Source organism: Cydia pomonella, chromosome 11, assembly GCF_033807575.1.
Source record: "Cydia pomonella isolate Wapato2018A chromosome 11, ilCydPomo1, whole genome shotgun sequence".
In the NCBI taxonomy this organism is placed as follows: domain Eukaryota; kingdom Metazoa; phylum Arthropoda; class Insecta; order Lepidoptera; family Tortricidae; genus Cydia; species Cydia pomonella.
This window is the reverse complement of record NC_084713.1, coordinates 13299771-13316558: the sequence shown is the minus strand read 5'-3', so window position 1 is coordinate 13316558 and position 16788 is coordinate 13299771. Positions and strand designations below refer to the sequence as shown.

Here is a 16788-nt window from a genome sequence, read left to right as displayed (position 1 = left end):
AGAGGTTTACAGTTATCTGGAAAGAAAGGGGAGTACGTGGGATTATAAGTCCATTTATTATCTTTTAGGTGATGTAACAAGATTGAAATCACTCACTGTGCGTCCAAATCGAAATTGCGTTATCTGCTTCTCTATCACTCTTGCATATTCGAGCGATAAAGAGGCCAAATAACGAAATTTCCATTTTCGCGTTTCGCGGTAGGCCTCTGAGAACAAACCGATTTGATGCATCAATGTCATAGTAAAAACTTCTAAAAAAACTGTTTAAGCTTAATATGTATAAGTTACTCTATGGTTTATGTGATGTGATAGTGCTGCTCTGGCGGCAGAACATTGCAGTAATACCTACTCCCTATTAAAAAAGTAGTATCGCTTTGAAAACATTGTGAGGAAACCTGCATACATCCACGAAGGAATTCAAAGGTGTATTTGAAGTCCCCAATCCGCATTGAGCCAGCGTGCAGATAGCCCAAACCCTCTCGTGCATGAGAGCAGGCCTATGCCCAGCAGTGGGACATAGGCTAAATTATTATTATATCATTATTATCTCTTGCAGACTTCTCGGCTTGATAAGTATGGGTCCGCACATTGTTACTAGTGAATTCTCAATATAAATTGAGACTCTGCTTATTCTTACGGTAGATGTCGCCATGCGCCTCCCTAAGAAAGGCGTGTAAACAAAAGGAAGGAAAGGAAGAATTCGCACGCTTCTTGTAGGTAAGCTTTGGCAGCTCAGTTGGTTAGGAGCGATTGGTCCGGTGTTCCAAAAGGTCGTAAGCTTAAAGCGCTGCATTTCTCCTTTAATTTCAAAATGTATACTTATAATGTAGACCTTATTGCATTGAAATAAGGTGCACAAGTACTTGGCGATCAAGCGAAAATCTATCGGTTCAAAATTACCTTTGTCACATTCTCTGCTTTGGTAACTTCGATAACCGTGTCAGTTAGCTTGCTAGTTAGTTTCTTCTTGAATGAACTAACAACTATTACCTACTTGTTCAAGTTTAGTTCGCGACCGATAGATCTAGGACGGAGTGACAAATAAGCCATTCTTGCCGCTTGTCTAAAAGCAAAGCTATACGTATGGCTTTGTGCGAGCACGATGCATATATAGTTGACGAAATATAATTTGCAACGATTGGTCATAAAACTATCTTTACGAATACAAAAGGACAAAAAAAAAGAGGTGTGAAGTGCTTTGCCGCATGTCTCATCCATGTCCATCCAGTGGGAATAAGTAACTACTTAATAGTGATGACACTGTGGATATCGACTATTATATAGGCAAATGAAACTTTTTTTACAAATCGTATTTACTTTGAAATTAAAGTTTCTTTATATAAATCTTTTATTTTTTAAACTATAGACTACGAATTGAAAAGTTTGAAAAACTGGGATCAAGCTTGTTTAGCTTTAGCTCTAGTATACTTAAGCAAAACGGGGTGCTAATTGTTTTATTACCCTATTGTAAAAGAGCATCATAACATTAATCGGTGCAAATAATATATTTTCAACTTCGACAGACTATCCGAGCATGAGCTTCGTGCCTATCGCGGAAATCGAAATTCGTCAATTGCGGGCATTTTTATCTGTGACTCTAATTACGTCCTATTGAGTGTAAAAGTTATTTGAATAGTTATCGTATTGGTACCGAACCTACTCGGCAAAGAGTGATTGTAGAATAGATATCCTACAATCACTCTTTTTAGTAGATTTATATCTATAAAGTCTAAGACAAATTATTGCCTCGAATTTGACAGCTGAATAAAATGGCGCTATACGGTGCAAATGTTTTGTGGTAAGAGTACAAGTAATACCAGTTTACCAGTTACTGCATAATGCACGGCACCGCACAGCGACATCTAAATAGTTAAGCTGACAAATTAGAAGCACGAATTTATTTTAGGGTGCAGCCACACATATCGGGATTCGGCGAAAATTCGTGATTGCGTCTCTCACTAGTACTCGAGGAAAATAAATGAAAGAGACACCATCACGAATATTCGCCGAATCCCTGCATGTCTAATATTTAATAATAGGTACGTGATAGATCCAAAACAAATGATATAATTGAACTTAAGCTAGTTTTAGGTAACATTATTTATTAAGTATTAACATGTTAATTAATTATGTTTCGGTATAAATTAAGTAGGTACTGCCTTAAAAAATGCAGGCCCTAGTTTGTTCTATATGAGATCAAATGCAATACAAATTTAATCTCCGGAAAATGAAACGATTTCCCCTAAGATAACCGTAAGCACACCTCTTCGTTTCGATTAATCTGCGGACCGGATATTACAATGCGAACGGTTTCCCATTCCGAGTTATGAATTTCAATCAAAGTCTTATTGATTTCGTAGTAAAGTTAACCTTAAAAGGGAAAAAGATGGAAATCTTGAGAACTAACACAAGCGTAAGATATTGAGGAGTTTAGGACGGCGTAGGACACTAGGTAGGCGTAAGATATTGAGGAGTTTAGGACGGCGTAGGACAGTAGGTAGGCGTAAGATATTGAGGAGTTTAGGACGGCGTAGGACACTAGGTAGGCGTAAGATATTGAGAAGTTTAGAACGGCGTAGGACACTAGGTAGGCGTAAGATATTGAGAAGTTTAGAACGGCGTAGGACACTAGGTAGGCGTAAGATATTGAGAAGCTTAGAACGGCGTAGGACACTAGGTAGGCGTAAGATATTGAGAAGTTTAGAACGGCGTAGAACACTAGGTAGGCGTAAGATATTGAGGAGTTTAGAACGGCGTAGAACACTAGGTAGGCGTAAGATATTGAGAAGTTTAGAACGGCGTAGAACACTAGGTAGGCGTAAGATATTGAGGAGTTTAGGACGGCGTAGGACACTAGGTATGCGTAAGATATTGAGAAGTTTAGGACTGCGTAGAACACTAGATAGGCGTAAGATATTGAGGAGTTTAGGACGGCGTAGGACACTAGATATGCGTAAGATATTAAGAAGTTTAGGACGGCGTAGGACACTAGGTAGGCGTAAGATATTGAGAAGCTTAGAACGGCGTAGGACACTAGGTAGGCGTAAGATATTGAGAAGTTTAGAACGGCGTAGAACACTAGGTAGGCGTAAGATATTGAGGAGTTTAGGACGGCGTAGGACACTAGGTATGCGTAAGATATTGAGAAGTTTAGGACTGAATAGAACACTAGATAGGCGTAAGATATTGAGGAGTTTAGGACGGCGTAGGACACTAGATATGCGTAAGATATTAAGAAGTTTAGGACGGCGTAGGACACTAGATAGGCGTAAGATATTGAGAAGTTGAGGACGGCGTAGAACACTAGATAGGCGTAAGATATTGATAAGTTTAGGACGGCGTAGAACACTAAGTAGGCGTAAGATATTGAGAAGTTTAGGACGGCGTAGGACACTAGGAAGGCGTAAGATATTGAGAAGTTTAGGACGGCGTCGGACACTAGGTAGGCGTAAACTATTGAGAAGTTTAGGACGGCGTAGAAGACTAAGGTAGGCGTAAGATATTGTGCGCACAGGATGTTTGGAAACTGACAGACAATTGATGAAATTTATAGGTATTATTTTTTGGTCAAGATTCTATGCGTTAAAATGGATCAATCTAGCAACACTTCCTGGCGAATACTGAATATCATATTGAATACATTAGATTTTCTACTCTTATCACAATTTTTCACATATTTTATAGGTTTTGCAGGTTTTCATAAATTATTGAAATAATCATAAAGGTTTATTACAAACAATATTACCCCATATTACCTACCTACTGTAACCTCTCTAGACACCTGACATGAGTAATCGTGCCGACAGCACCGAGAACATTTACCTACCTACTATACAGGATGTTTATTTAGTCACCTGCAATAATTTACGGGGTAAATATGTAGGTCATACTGAGAAACTTTTACTATGGACCAACCCCGAAATCTCGAAAATTTTGTCTGTCTCATACATTTTGGCTGTCTGACCTTGACATTTTGTATGGGAGAGTAAATTTTGTTTTCGCGATTTCGGGGGGGGGGGGATTGGGGGGTTGTTCCTGTATAAGTATTATGACGAAGGTATTCAACTAACGTTATCAAAGGAACCTTCACGCTTTGGAGTAAGGTTGGTTTTGGCTCGCTCGCGCCCATGATTTTGGCATGTGAGTGACGTTTATACTCCAGCGATTGATAATAAATGTTTTTTTCGTTCGCTGTTATACTCACGTTTTTGATAACGTTTAAACTTCTGTTTAACCCTTCGTGTGCTTAACTTCCGCAGCTGGAGGGAAATAAAATGGCCACGTCTGCCGGCCTCTATTTTGTATATTTTGCCGCGTCTGGCGGGGGCTTGGTGGGCCAACACGCCATCATCCAATTGAGCACGGAATTATGAAATTTCTATAAGCCTAAAAGTTAGTTGACGATACTGACCAACTATAGCCTATCCTTGTCTAACGATCACGCTTTTCGTCAACTTCCGTGAAAAGAGAGTACCTACCTAAAATCGTCCTGCAGCGGGACACCGGCCGATAAGCCAATATTTCTTACTGGCAGCAGCAGGAGAACGACATAGCTCTTCATATAATTCAGACAACCTGAGACAATTTACTGTGTGCTAATAAATGACGAACATTGCCGCTACGCTTACTGTCTATAAAATGATGAATACGGTTGCACTCGAAACTTTATTTAGCCCAAATTGCGAACTGCTGTGGTGTGCAAACGAGTTTCGTAATTTCAACTTGCGCGGACGAAAACATGGAAACCGCAGGCCGTTTAAATGAGATTTTTTTTTATGAATTACTCTTTTTTTAATTATTGCTGTTAGGTTTGTAGCCTACGCGCGGTACCTGATTTTGCTGTCTTAGGAACATGAAAAAAAAAACGTTCAGTGGCATTGGTTGCACGGGTGCACTGATAGTGCTATAAGAGGTACCTCTACCTCTAATTTGTATCGTATTTTTGTGTATTTTGTAGGGTAGAGACATTTTGTCGTGAGAGAAATCTGACGTCTAAAATACAAAACTAAGAATGACTGACATGCTAACAGCAGTTGCGTTCTCGCTCGCGACTTCAAGTAGGTATGGATTCGCGGGCCAGAACGCAACTAGTGCTAGATGGTCAGCTAATCTAATCTAAACAGTAATGGCTTACCTAGTTCAAGAACGCTAAGTTTCTAAGGAGTAGTCGACTACGTGCATGTGACATCCCTGGAGATAATAAAATCCGGTAACTGCGCGCTATATTTTTTGTGTGTTACCGTTTTATTAGTATAAAAAAATCCAAACCTCTTTTCCAAATCTCCCTAACAAAAAGTATAATAAGTAAGGCATTCGAATGGATTCTGAACAATCGATTAAATTATTCAGCAGTTACGAGCGTTTTGTACCGATTTGCATAGAAACGAGATCAGCCAGGACAGAAGTCACAAGTCGCGACTGAGATGAAATCCCGATTATGCCGAGATTGGTACGAGCCTGCCTAATGCCCTGAAGAGAGAAATTTAATTTTCTACACGATGGAACTTTTCATTACAGTCGGCTAGGTGCAAGTGGTTTGAATTGCCGGCCGAGGCAGCAGATCCAGTATTGTTATGCAGCTCTTATTCGTTTAAGTATAATTTATTCCGACTGAGGAGCGGCGAGATTGAAGGGAATTGCCGCAGCGTGTTGTATATATGAAAAATCGTATATCAAGCGAACAGAGACTAGTTTTTTTTAGAATATCATTATTTATTGACTCTATTTCAGCTCTATTCCCACGGGATGACAGAAGAGTGTGCAACTATGATCTATAACTATTAAATAAAATAAAAAACTCTACGCTATAGGCATGCCGAAAAATCCATTAGCCAAAAAGTCCTTATTTAACTTAATTTGAAGGTACACAAAGCAAAAAAATATCTTATAATTAGTAGTTAATATCTTGTAGTAGGGTTTTTTTTAACAAATCGCTATCGATTTTTCTGCCGACGTTTTCTGGTACCGTGGTTTCAATGATTACTGTAAAATGAGTATCGAAATAAATGCACCTTCGGAAGTAGAATTTATTCAAATCCTTATTATACTCGCCTACCTGAAACGCGAGCTGTAGTCACGACATGGCCTTGCAGTCAGCCTAATAGCTACTTACCACTTATAAAATTAACATTTAATTACGACGGGTAATGAAACTATACAAATTTTACCTATAGTTAAAATCTATTTACATATTATAATACTTAATAGGTACTAAATCACATTAACTGCCACTGCCACACATACATTTGCGTACCCATTTGGCGAACGCACCGCGAATGCGCTCGATAGCGAAGGATTTGCTCACGCGCATTACGCGTAGAGTCAGATCAAGCTAAATTAGCGGTCATTTTGATAGCTCAAACGGTACAAGTATTAAAGTAAACGTCATCATTTTGCTTGCACTATCTCGGCTATCAATATCGGTGCCAACTTAGCTTGGTCTGACTGTACAAATCTTTCGTAAAAAACGGGTACAAAGAACAGCGCGTATAAGTACAGTGCGGGAACGACTCGTGAATGGCGGCTCCTATACCACACATCTGAACACCTAGTGTAAATTAATTCGATAGCGTGAGGTGACGTACGCGTTTGCGTTGTCTCATTTTGTATGGGATTTAGAAACAGCGCGCCAAGCGGGACGTTTTGGAAACTCAAAATCCGATACAAAATAAGACTTAAAGCAAATGCGTCCGTCACTTTTCGCTATCGAATAAATTTACACTATGGGTACTGGACGCACCTTAATACTATAATTAACTTATAACGCGAAGAGTTGGTCAAATGGAACATTAGAATACAGCTTGTTAATAACTTCGTGGACCTTGCTGGCTACTGCCTTGGTGTACGGCGGGCCCAGCTGCTTGATCAGGTCCTTCCAGTTCTCATTCATCACCTGGTTTATCGTCTTTCCTGTAAAAAAATAAAAATTATTGTTTTATAAAACAGTGAAGTAGCCATAATTATAATCATACAATCATAGATATTTATGGCATGTCACATACAGGTTAGTAGGTATCTCCTACAAATCATGAGGTAAGTATTGTGTGTGTGGTGTTGTGTTATGTATATGGGCCGATTATTATTTTGTTCATAATCTTTTTCGTTAAATTTAGATATAATTTGGCTGGTTTCTCGTTCTGAATGGAATGGAATCCCAATTTGGGACAAAAAGACAGGTATACTTATGTAATTTTTCGTAACTCAGTTGAAGCTTTTCTAGGACGTACGCTGAAATTGCGTTTATTATTTAACTATGTACAGAATATTAGGTAACTATATATCAATCTATCGACAAAACTTTACCGAAATTTAGCGAAAGAAAAACCACAATAGAATAAAAATCGGCCCATATATTAGGTCCCAGCAATATGAAATGAAGCATTAAACATTACAGTTACTTTAAAACGTCGGAATGATATTTCAAAGGGTACTGTAAAAGATTTTTATAATAACGTTTTATTGTTTTCACAAGACCGGTTTTTTATTGATGCAATAAAATATTTAAAATATTTTTTGGGTAACATCTTATTTTCTTGCTGAACTCTTATTAAAGGCATGTTCAGACTTACTTAAAAAAAAGTATGATGACAGCCTTAAAATGTAGGTATGGCCACGATCTTAAATTTTTGAGTCATTTGGGGTTCAAGCTAATTTGGCTGTTTAATATTTACGGTGTACTTTTACGGTATTAAACAACCATTAGCTTGAACCACGCTTGAACCCTAAATAGCTCAACAATTAAAGTCTGTGACTCTCACGTCGTCAACTAAATATTATAATATAACATCCATGGGAATAACGCCTGTTTTCTGGAACGCCTTTAATTTTTATTCTACTTACCGATAGCTTCTCCGCCCGGTAAGTTGGTCAGATGGAACACCACACGCCCGTATTGCTCACTCTGCTTGGTATCGTACGTCTCAAGGTGTTCCACTCCGTTGGCGTCCTGGACTTTCCGGAGCTTGTACTTGATTAGGATGTTGGTATCCACTGTAACAAATATTATTAAGGGTCCATATGTCAATTTGATGTTCTGGGTGCATTTTTTGTGAAAATTGGCTGTTACTGGTAAAAATAAATAATTCGAAATGCATCCAGTCGTATAATTATAGCCATTGTTAACATATTGTGGAATCACGCATCAGCTCTCAAGAGACAAATGCACTTAGATGTTAATATTAGATACAGTGTACATACTTAAACTCAAAATTTTAGTCACCTAAAAAGACGTAGGTATACTTTATGTTCAGTCGCTTATTTTGGTTCATTAAACCGATTATTTGATATTTAAGTTTTTGAATCACAGTATGATAGGTGCCAATTATGTCAATCTTGAGCAAATTTATAATATAAGTAGGTTTTTAAACCATCTTGTCGTTTTTAGGGTTCCGTAGCCAAATGGCAAAAAACGGAACCCTTATAGATTCGTCATGTCCGTCTGTCTGTCCGATTCTGTCACAGCCACTTTTTTCCGAAACTATAAAAGCTATACTGTTCAAACTTGGTAAGTAGATGTATTCTATGAACCGCATTATGATGTTTACACAAAAATAGAAAAAAAACAATAAATTTTGGGGGTTCCCCATACTTAGAACTGAAACTCAAAAAATCTTTTTTCATCAAACCCATACGTGTGGGGTATCTATGGATAGGTCTTTAAAAATCATATTGAGGTTTCTAATATCATTTTTTTCTAAACTGAATAGTTTGCGCGAGAGACACTTCCAAAGTGGTAAAAAGTGTGTCCCCCCCCCCGTAACTTCTAAAATAACAGAATGAAAAATCTAAAAAAAATATATGATATACATTGCCATGCAAACTTCCACCGAAAATTGGTTCGAACGAGATCTAGTAAGTAGTTTTTTTTTAATACGTCATAAAAATTAAAAAAAAATTTTTTTTTTCATCAAACCCATACGTGTGGGGTATCTAAGGATAGGTCTTCAAAAATGATATTTAGGTTTCTAATATCATTTTTTTCTAAACTGAATAGTTTGCGCGAGAGACACTTCCAAAGTGAAAAAAAGTGTGTCCCCCCCCCCTGTAACTTCTAAAATAACGGAATGAAAAATCTAAAAAAAATATATGATATACATTACCATGCAAACTTCCAACGAAAATTGGTTTGAACCAGATCTAGTAAGTAGTTTTTTTAATACGTCATAAATGGTACGGAACCCTTCATGGGCGAGTCCGACTCGCACTTGGCCGCTTTTTTGTTTACTGAACGTTACCTATGGGGTCTGATGCATGTCTAATATGATATATGATTCATATTTTTCTACAATAAAAACGTCTAAAGTCTAAACAATGTTTAAGGATTATGAAAACTATTATATTATTGATATTTACCTCGCTCAACAATAATATTATGTAAATAGAGCGCCTAGGTAGTTAAATATAAATATTATAAGCATAGATAATAATAAATTCCTTAATTAAATGACAGGGCCAATTATCGTTGTAATTTCAAGCCGGCGCTGTAATTTGCCGTAAGTAATTAAACACGTCCCCTTCTGGTTATTGTGAAGATATTTGCGTAATCATCCTGCCTTTGGGTTGGCAAACTTTGGATCGTTCTCAAAGATAAGTATCTCGAGTAAATTGACAATTCATGCTAACGACACGAATAACACGGTAATTTAAATTGGAAGCCTCCTGAAGACCGGCGACCTACACGTAGTACATAGGCCTCAATTAAATTTTGACTTTTTGCCAATTTGATAGGGTTCAATTTAAACTGGCCTATTTGAAACCCAGTCGTCAGGAGGATAGCTTGGCTACAAAATCATCTAGACATCTAAACGCAGTCCCTTTGATGTTAGTCTCACTTTTTAATGCATACAGATAAGCACATTAGATTCCCTTTATTTATAAACCTTAGCAATCTCTTACAAACCTTTAGTAGGTACTTAATTATAAGTTTCGTAATAATAATTAATAAGTTTAGTACTTAAATTTTGTCCCTTTCTAATAAACAGAAATGTCAAAATGACAGAGAGGGACAAACAATTATCAACGGTTATCAATAACAAAGTTTAGTCCTAGTTAGCCATAAGAATACTTGCAATAAGTACCTACACGTATAAGAGTGCCACATGGCCACATGCTTATATAATTTAATTGTAATTGAAACTACATAGTTTCCATGATTTGGAAAAAAGTAATTTATAAGTTTGACGACACTAATGGCTTAGTGGGTAGTGACCCTGCCTATGAAGCTGATGGTCCCGGGTTCAAATCCTGGTAAGAGCATATATTTGTGTGATGAACACGGATATTTGTTTCTAAGTCATGGGTGTTTCTATGTATTTAAGTATTTATAATTATAATATATTATATATATCGTTGTCAAGGTACCTACAACACAAAGCCTTATTGAGCTTACTGTGGGACTTAGTCAATTTGTGTAATAATGTCCTATAATATTTATTATTTATGGGCAATGAAAAAAAAATTAAACTTGAAAACACAGAAACCATAATGGTATACTCGTAAATAAAAAGTACCTAGCTAATAAACAATATAATATGCAAGGCGATACGATTTAATAAAAAAACAGTAACTTAATAATAAGTTTTATTTACGGGCTTGGCACGAACAGTGGAGGCCGATTGCTGTTGGCATTAAACCGGGCTAAAGTGTCTCTTTGCGCATCAGGCAGATTCATGCTAATTAGTCTTCATCTATTTTTTAGCAATGCAAATAGGTCAAGAAATTATAGACTGCATATCCATTAGAAAATAAACGAATGTTTTTTTTTATTTTTATTTGGCGTAAGCCTTGCTCACATATTTAATAGCGTATTTTATTTAACATATTCACTGCTGAGCTACGGACGCTAGTGCTATGTGGATTTCCCGGTATGTAGCGGAAATGCTTCGTAGAGGTAAACTGACAATGTGTCGTGATTAGCGCTGGGTTGATGGGTTAAGTAGTATCATCACTTACAGCATTTGACGGTAATTTTCCCATTTCCTTTGATAGGTATGAGGACGATAGCGCCATCGGTCTCGTAGTCACCCACGAAAGTCATGTTGCCAAACAGCTTCATGGATCCGGTGTTTTTGTCCAAGTTGAATCTGAAAAAGGCACAAACCTTTTTATATTTCGATATGGGCTATGGCTAAATTTTTTTATGATCAGGTATTTTCTCTGTCTTTGTGTCCTTCGTTAACAACAACAACTTTTAAGTAGGAAAAATAAACAAAGTATGACGCACACAATGGTCGGTAGATACTGGTTTATATTTGTGACACAGAAAATCCACAAAAAATAGGCTGTTTCCGAGAGTCAGTGTATAAAACCTGTTTGTATAATATTTATTGAAACATTTAACGGTGTCTGGAGCCTGTTTATATGTTTAGGTTGTTTGGAATAAAGTTTACTTATGTGGCGCCTATTTAAAGGAAAGCGAGCTGGTCAGCTGACGAGTAATCCATTTCAAAGCTCCTCGACTGTTTTCACTATGTTACGGATCACTCTTGGATAATATTAACTGAGGAGTAGGACGAAAGGCATAGTCCTAAGAACGTTTTCGCTTGCCCGATCCGATATCAAACTTCTAAGTTAACGTAAAAAAAGATACGGAAAATTTATAGGGTAGGTACTTCCCGTTTACCTTAAACTATGAAATTTGACAAGTACATAACTTAATATCAAGTACACTACAAGTACAGGGAAAAATCTCAAAAGTATAAACTTAGGTATAGGTAAATTTGTAATAAATAAGTTCAATTTGTACGGAACCCTTCGGTGGGCGAGTCCGTCTAGCACTTGTTTAGTTTAAGGTTTTATTTGAAACAATAAACAATGAATAAATAATCCAATCAAAAGTTTTGTAATGTCGAATCCCGCTCTCTCTCCTAGGAAGATTGATAGCTGTGAGAAGCATACAAACATTTAATACCTACTATGGCACGAAATATGTATGTTGAGTGACATTCTATTCGGTGTACTTGTAATTAATAACTTTGTTGTATTTTTTATGTGTACAGCCTATAATTTTTAGGAGGCCGTTATCGATTTTAGTCGCAAAAATGTCAAATTGATAGATTGAGTCGATGAAATTTTGACCTTTTGTTAATTATTAGAAATAACAAGTACTGGTTATTCTATTAGCACGTCTTGTTATCTTTAATTTTACTATATATTTTTTTGAAAACAGACTCATTTAATTATTAATGATATTTTTTGTGATGGACGTTTAGGTAAACGCGCGTAAAGATTTTAAAGCTCTTATTTGTAAATTTCAGACTGCTGAAAATGGGAATTTTGTATTACTTACACATATCCTATACTTTAACTTTAATAAAAATAAATAAACTACATTTTTGTTATTTATACCTACATTTGAAGTAGTGTAAATGAAAGTTCGAAGAAATCAATTTTCTCCAGAAATTACTTCAAAACAAGTGACAATTTCTCTGAAGATCGACTTAATTTCAACGTAATTTTGATACTTAAACAATCTACAATATTTGCTGAAACTGTTCTTATACACCATTTTGTATAATTTCCCCCATATTTTTTTGAAGAATTTTTAAAAACGGACCCTTCTCGTCACATTTTACCGGGGACAGACGCTTTATTATGTAACAAAAGGTGTACAATTTCAACGACTAAATCTATCAATTTTACATTTTTAACCGGTGGTTTAGCAAAAAGTACCATAATGTACCTTGTCACATTTAGTTAATAAAGTTGAATTTTCACCACACAGCACAGTTCAATTAACGTTTTATTGTGTCAAAACATGAAGTATTATTGTAACTAGGTAACTACACATTACAAATAACCGGATTGCCTTGCTAAGCAACCATATATGTACATTTGCATTTCGTGGTTTATTTTATTTACGAGATGGCCTTTGGAATATTTTGACCAAAATGTTGCACATCAGATTTACAAGGACTTATTGTTACCAATAACTAAGTAGTTGTAGAGTATAAATAGTTATTGTTATGATTATAAGACAGATAGGTATTTAATTCAAAATATGTGTGTTAAGTATCTACTCCATTTGTGCGTAAAATAACGTTATTGTGCTACTGGTGATAGTGGCGGGATTTGAAACGAATTATTCTTACGTTTTATATTAAGTTTACTTTTAAAAATTCCCTGGAATGAGCGCTTGTGTGAAATTAGAAAAGAATTACTTGTATGACGTATTCGAAAATTAAATAATACTAGGTACGGTAAGATACAAGTACACACATATAGCTGTCACTGCACATGTTTATGGATATAATAAAATCTCAATATGTATGTTTATTATTCATTGAATTATGCATTATTAATTTCAGCTTCAACGGTCATTACGTAAACCTGTATTCTATATGAATAAATATAGTTCTGTATGAATAATTGAATATATATTATGTCTAGTTCTCCATACTAATATACCAGCGTTAGGTATCTGGATAATCAAACGCAAGTTTTTGATAAGTACGAATCACCGAACTTACCTACACCTAACCTAATCTAACTGCACTAAACCTCTTTTAACCGTAATGGTTATTTGTGATACAAGTGGATAGGTGCATACATATTTGATTGCACGTGTAACTCATTCGTGTCTTTCCCGTTGACATCGCAAAGTTGAGAGAATCAAAGGATAATTTTTCGCTGCACCCTCAGGCTGGTATAACTTTTAGTACTTGAGACTCAAATAAGAAAAACATGATTTGTAACCGAGTTGTAAACTTTTTGTTGTCATGTTATGTGTATTGTTATGTTCACAGACAAGACCTTTTTCTGAAATGTGTTTTAACCACTTACAACTTCCAAATGAGTGTCGAAATTGGAATCCATGAGCGAATGTGTCTGTAGCTATTGGTTCAGTATAAGGTTGGAACTCGTTGGGTTGCTTAAGAAAGACATACTTGACTTCACGAATCTCCATTTTCTTCAATCCTTTCAAAAGTAAGTTTTTGCTCCTTATGACGAAAGTTCCCGCATTGGCCACTATGTCCTCGAGTGGCAGAGGGTCAATGGGTTCTAGACCAAACTCTGGGATGCCTTTTGCGAATTCAGGTTGGATCCTTCTAGCCTCCGCCGTGACGCATTCCGTCAGCTCGTTGATGGGCAGGCTCCTTAAGCATGGCGTAATATATGATGCTAAAAACAAAATATAAGGTTAAAAATATTGAACATGTAGGTTATTGCACTTTTAACTAGATTTGTAACATCGTACGTAACGTATGTAACGTATATTACGTATAATAATTAAATAAGTTAGTTCTGCGACACCTTTGTTATTACAATGTTACTGTTGCATGCAGTGTCAACGCATTTGCATTGTATTACCGCCACGATTAGAACGTCGCTTATTTTATCAGAAAGACAGAAATCCTACATAGGTATCTAATTTAAGACCAAAACCAGTACGTATGTCATGGTCCTTTGGCACCCTTCATTCTATATTAGATTGCTAAGCGCGGCATTAAATGAGCAACACCTATTTAGGCGCCCACAAGCCTTCAGGGCTGCAATCGGGTCGACAAGGGTCACCGGATTAATTTATTTCTACGCTACAAGGAAGAGCTCTGTTAGGGACCCCCTTTGTTTCTGACCGTCAAAGTGATTCCTAAATTGGAACAGATAATAGCCCCCAAGGAAGCCAGCCCTTCTGAAGTTAACGCCTTATACAATGGAAACGACACAGCCGACAGCGGATGGCTGAAACTTTTCTTAACCTTTTAGGATAAAAGGACCAAGAACCTATTGAAAACGATGCTTAAGGAATATCGATAACATCACACTTATTGGCTTTTAGGCATGACAAGGAGAATGAATACTATGTTGATTTGTTCGCTGAAGTTTCGCAATAAAGAGATGAAGGTAATTTTGTGGTAATTTTATAATAAAGATTTGTGACAATTTTAGTAGTTTAATGAATTTAATGATAGAATTTTTACTTTGCGCAATCCTATACCTCTTATGAAGATAATTCACATAAATGTGTACACAAAATTTCCGCTCAATTGAACATCGGAAAATGGGGCGTACGATTTGATTACAGAAAGAGAACGGGACAGGCGAAAGAAAATGTAATAAATAGAAGCGGCGTACCTACTTGTATTCGAGCATGACTAGGACTTTTTTAAATTTATTTAATACAAGCCAGTGATATTGTGTGAGTGCCTTCGGCTACCACGAGCTTTTCAGTGACCTGACACTGACATATTCGCTAACATATTTGGCGTAACTTACTTTCTTTCATCTCGCTCGTACTTGCATATTAGTAGTATTAGCGAATATGTCAGTGTCATGTCAGTAACAAGTTTGTGGTAAGGCCACTTACAGCTCCGTTCATTCAAATAAAAAACTAAAAATAATAATGAAAGTATAATAAGAGTATATCAGTATAATAAAAAACCTGACATGGCACAAACGTATTCTCAACCGACGATATGTCAGTGTCAAACTGGTGGTAACCGTATAGGTACCTAATCTGAACATGCACATACGAGTACAATAGTTTTTTTTATGACGGATATCGAACCAGTTGCACTATTTTGTTCAATCGGGGTAAAGGACCTTTATAACTAGTTTCACCAATTTAAAAATAGCACTTACGTAAATTAGCTGCTCTTGAGCCAATTATACAGATTGCACAAAAAATTAACTCCAACTTCATCGTGAACGTGTTTCCCTCGCCAAAAGTTCTTGCACAATGCCGTTAAAATATCAAAGTTCTCCTCTTTTATCTCAGCAAACTAACCGCCTTATTGTAAACAAATTGTGACGCTTCCTATGACGTAAATAAACATGTTTAATATCTTGAATCATGATTTTAGTCTATCCTTTAATAAATTGTCGATTATATAAGATTATAAGACTAAGGTCGAGATGGATCAAAATATAGGAAAATTCTGCGATCATTTTCTGTAGGTTCAAAGTAATAAATTGTCGTTTTTATAAATTGCAAGACAATTAATTACCTCATTTAAATATGTGTCTGTGGCGAAAATAACACGTAAAGCAATAAAAACAGCTTGCTTTGTAATGGAAATTGCACACAATACATACTTACATATATTAATTATTTACTGGAGTATGTACCTTATTATGATCGTAGGTAAATATTTTAGGACAAATAAAAAAAACAACATTAAATGCATCAAATCAAGGAAAGCCTCGGAGAACGGTTTGTTTTATATGTCAATATAAATTTGATTAAATTGTAATCGTTTATACACAAATTACACATTAACCTACTCCACTTTACAAACAAAAAATGTTTTTGAGAAATTTAAAACGCAAATTTTAGATTTAAGAACCTGCTATTTGATTATTCACAAGTTTGGATATACTTTTAAAAACGGTTAGTTGGAGATACTGGTTTTGCAGATACTGAACATTTAGAATGTCAGCGTCACACTTGCGTGCAAAATATTGCATCTGATGACCCGTTGAAAGTTGTTTGGGAAGGGTCAGGGCTGACGGGTATTATTACAGGGCTCCGCTTTTGTTTACCTGCAAGCTTAGGTCCTTGGATTTACAGGTTGACTGGTAGTTTGTATTGTTTTGTAAGTGTTTTTATATTTTACTTTTATATCCATATTATAAAAAATCCTAACCTAAGATATTAAATGAATAAAGAGAATAATAATAATTATTATTTATATATTTATTATTAAAAATAATGCAATTTTATTATCATTCGCGCGCGCAATTAGCTTGTACTCTTTCGTACATGTATTGCCGCGAACGAGACGCACTATCAAAATGCATTTTGATATTGGATTATTGTAAGTTTGATTTGGCCTCTTTATGGAAGCAGTC

At 36.0% G+C, this 16788-nt stretch overlaps 1 protein-coding gene across 1 annotated transcript; it reads right to left on the bottom strand.

Annotated features, from left to right (window-relative positions):
• Positions 1 to 6006: 6006 nt before the first annotated feature.
• Positions 6007 to 15749, bottom strand: LOC133522886 (circadian clock-controlled protein daywake-like). The gene is made up of 5 exons (XM_061858347.1): positions 15580 to 15749; positions 13884 to 14118; positions 10951 to 11081; positions 7840 to 7989; positions 6007 to 6909 (listed from the first exon to the last, which is right to left on the bottom strand). The coding sequence occupies exons 1-5, from the start codon at positions 15638 to 15640 to the stop codon at positions 6758 to 6760; spliced, it is 729 nt and encodes a 242-aa protein (XP_061714331.1). The 5' UTR covers positions 15641 to 15749; the 3' UTR covers positions 6007 to 6757.
• Positions 15750 to 16788: the final 1039 nt, after the last annotated feature.

Excerpts from the sequence above, each read along its gene's own strand:
- LOC133522886 (XM_061858347.1), bottom strand. The coding sequence starts at position 15,640 with ATGAAGTTGGAGTTAATTTTTTGTGCAATCTGTATAATTGGCTCAAGA. Across the intron at positions 7,990-10,950 it reads GAAAATTACCGTCAAATGCT|TGGATACCAACATCCTAATC; the intron begins GTAAGTGATGAT and ends TATTTGTTACAG. Across the intron at positions 6,910-7,839 it reads ACCGGGCGGAGAAGCTATCG|GAAAGACGATAAACCAGGTG; the intron begins GTAAGTAGAATA and ends ATTTTTTTACAG.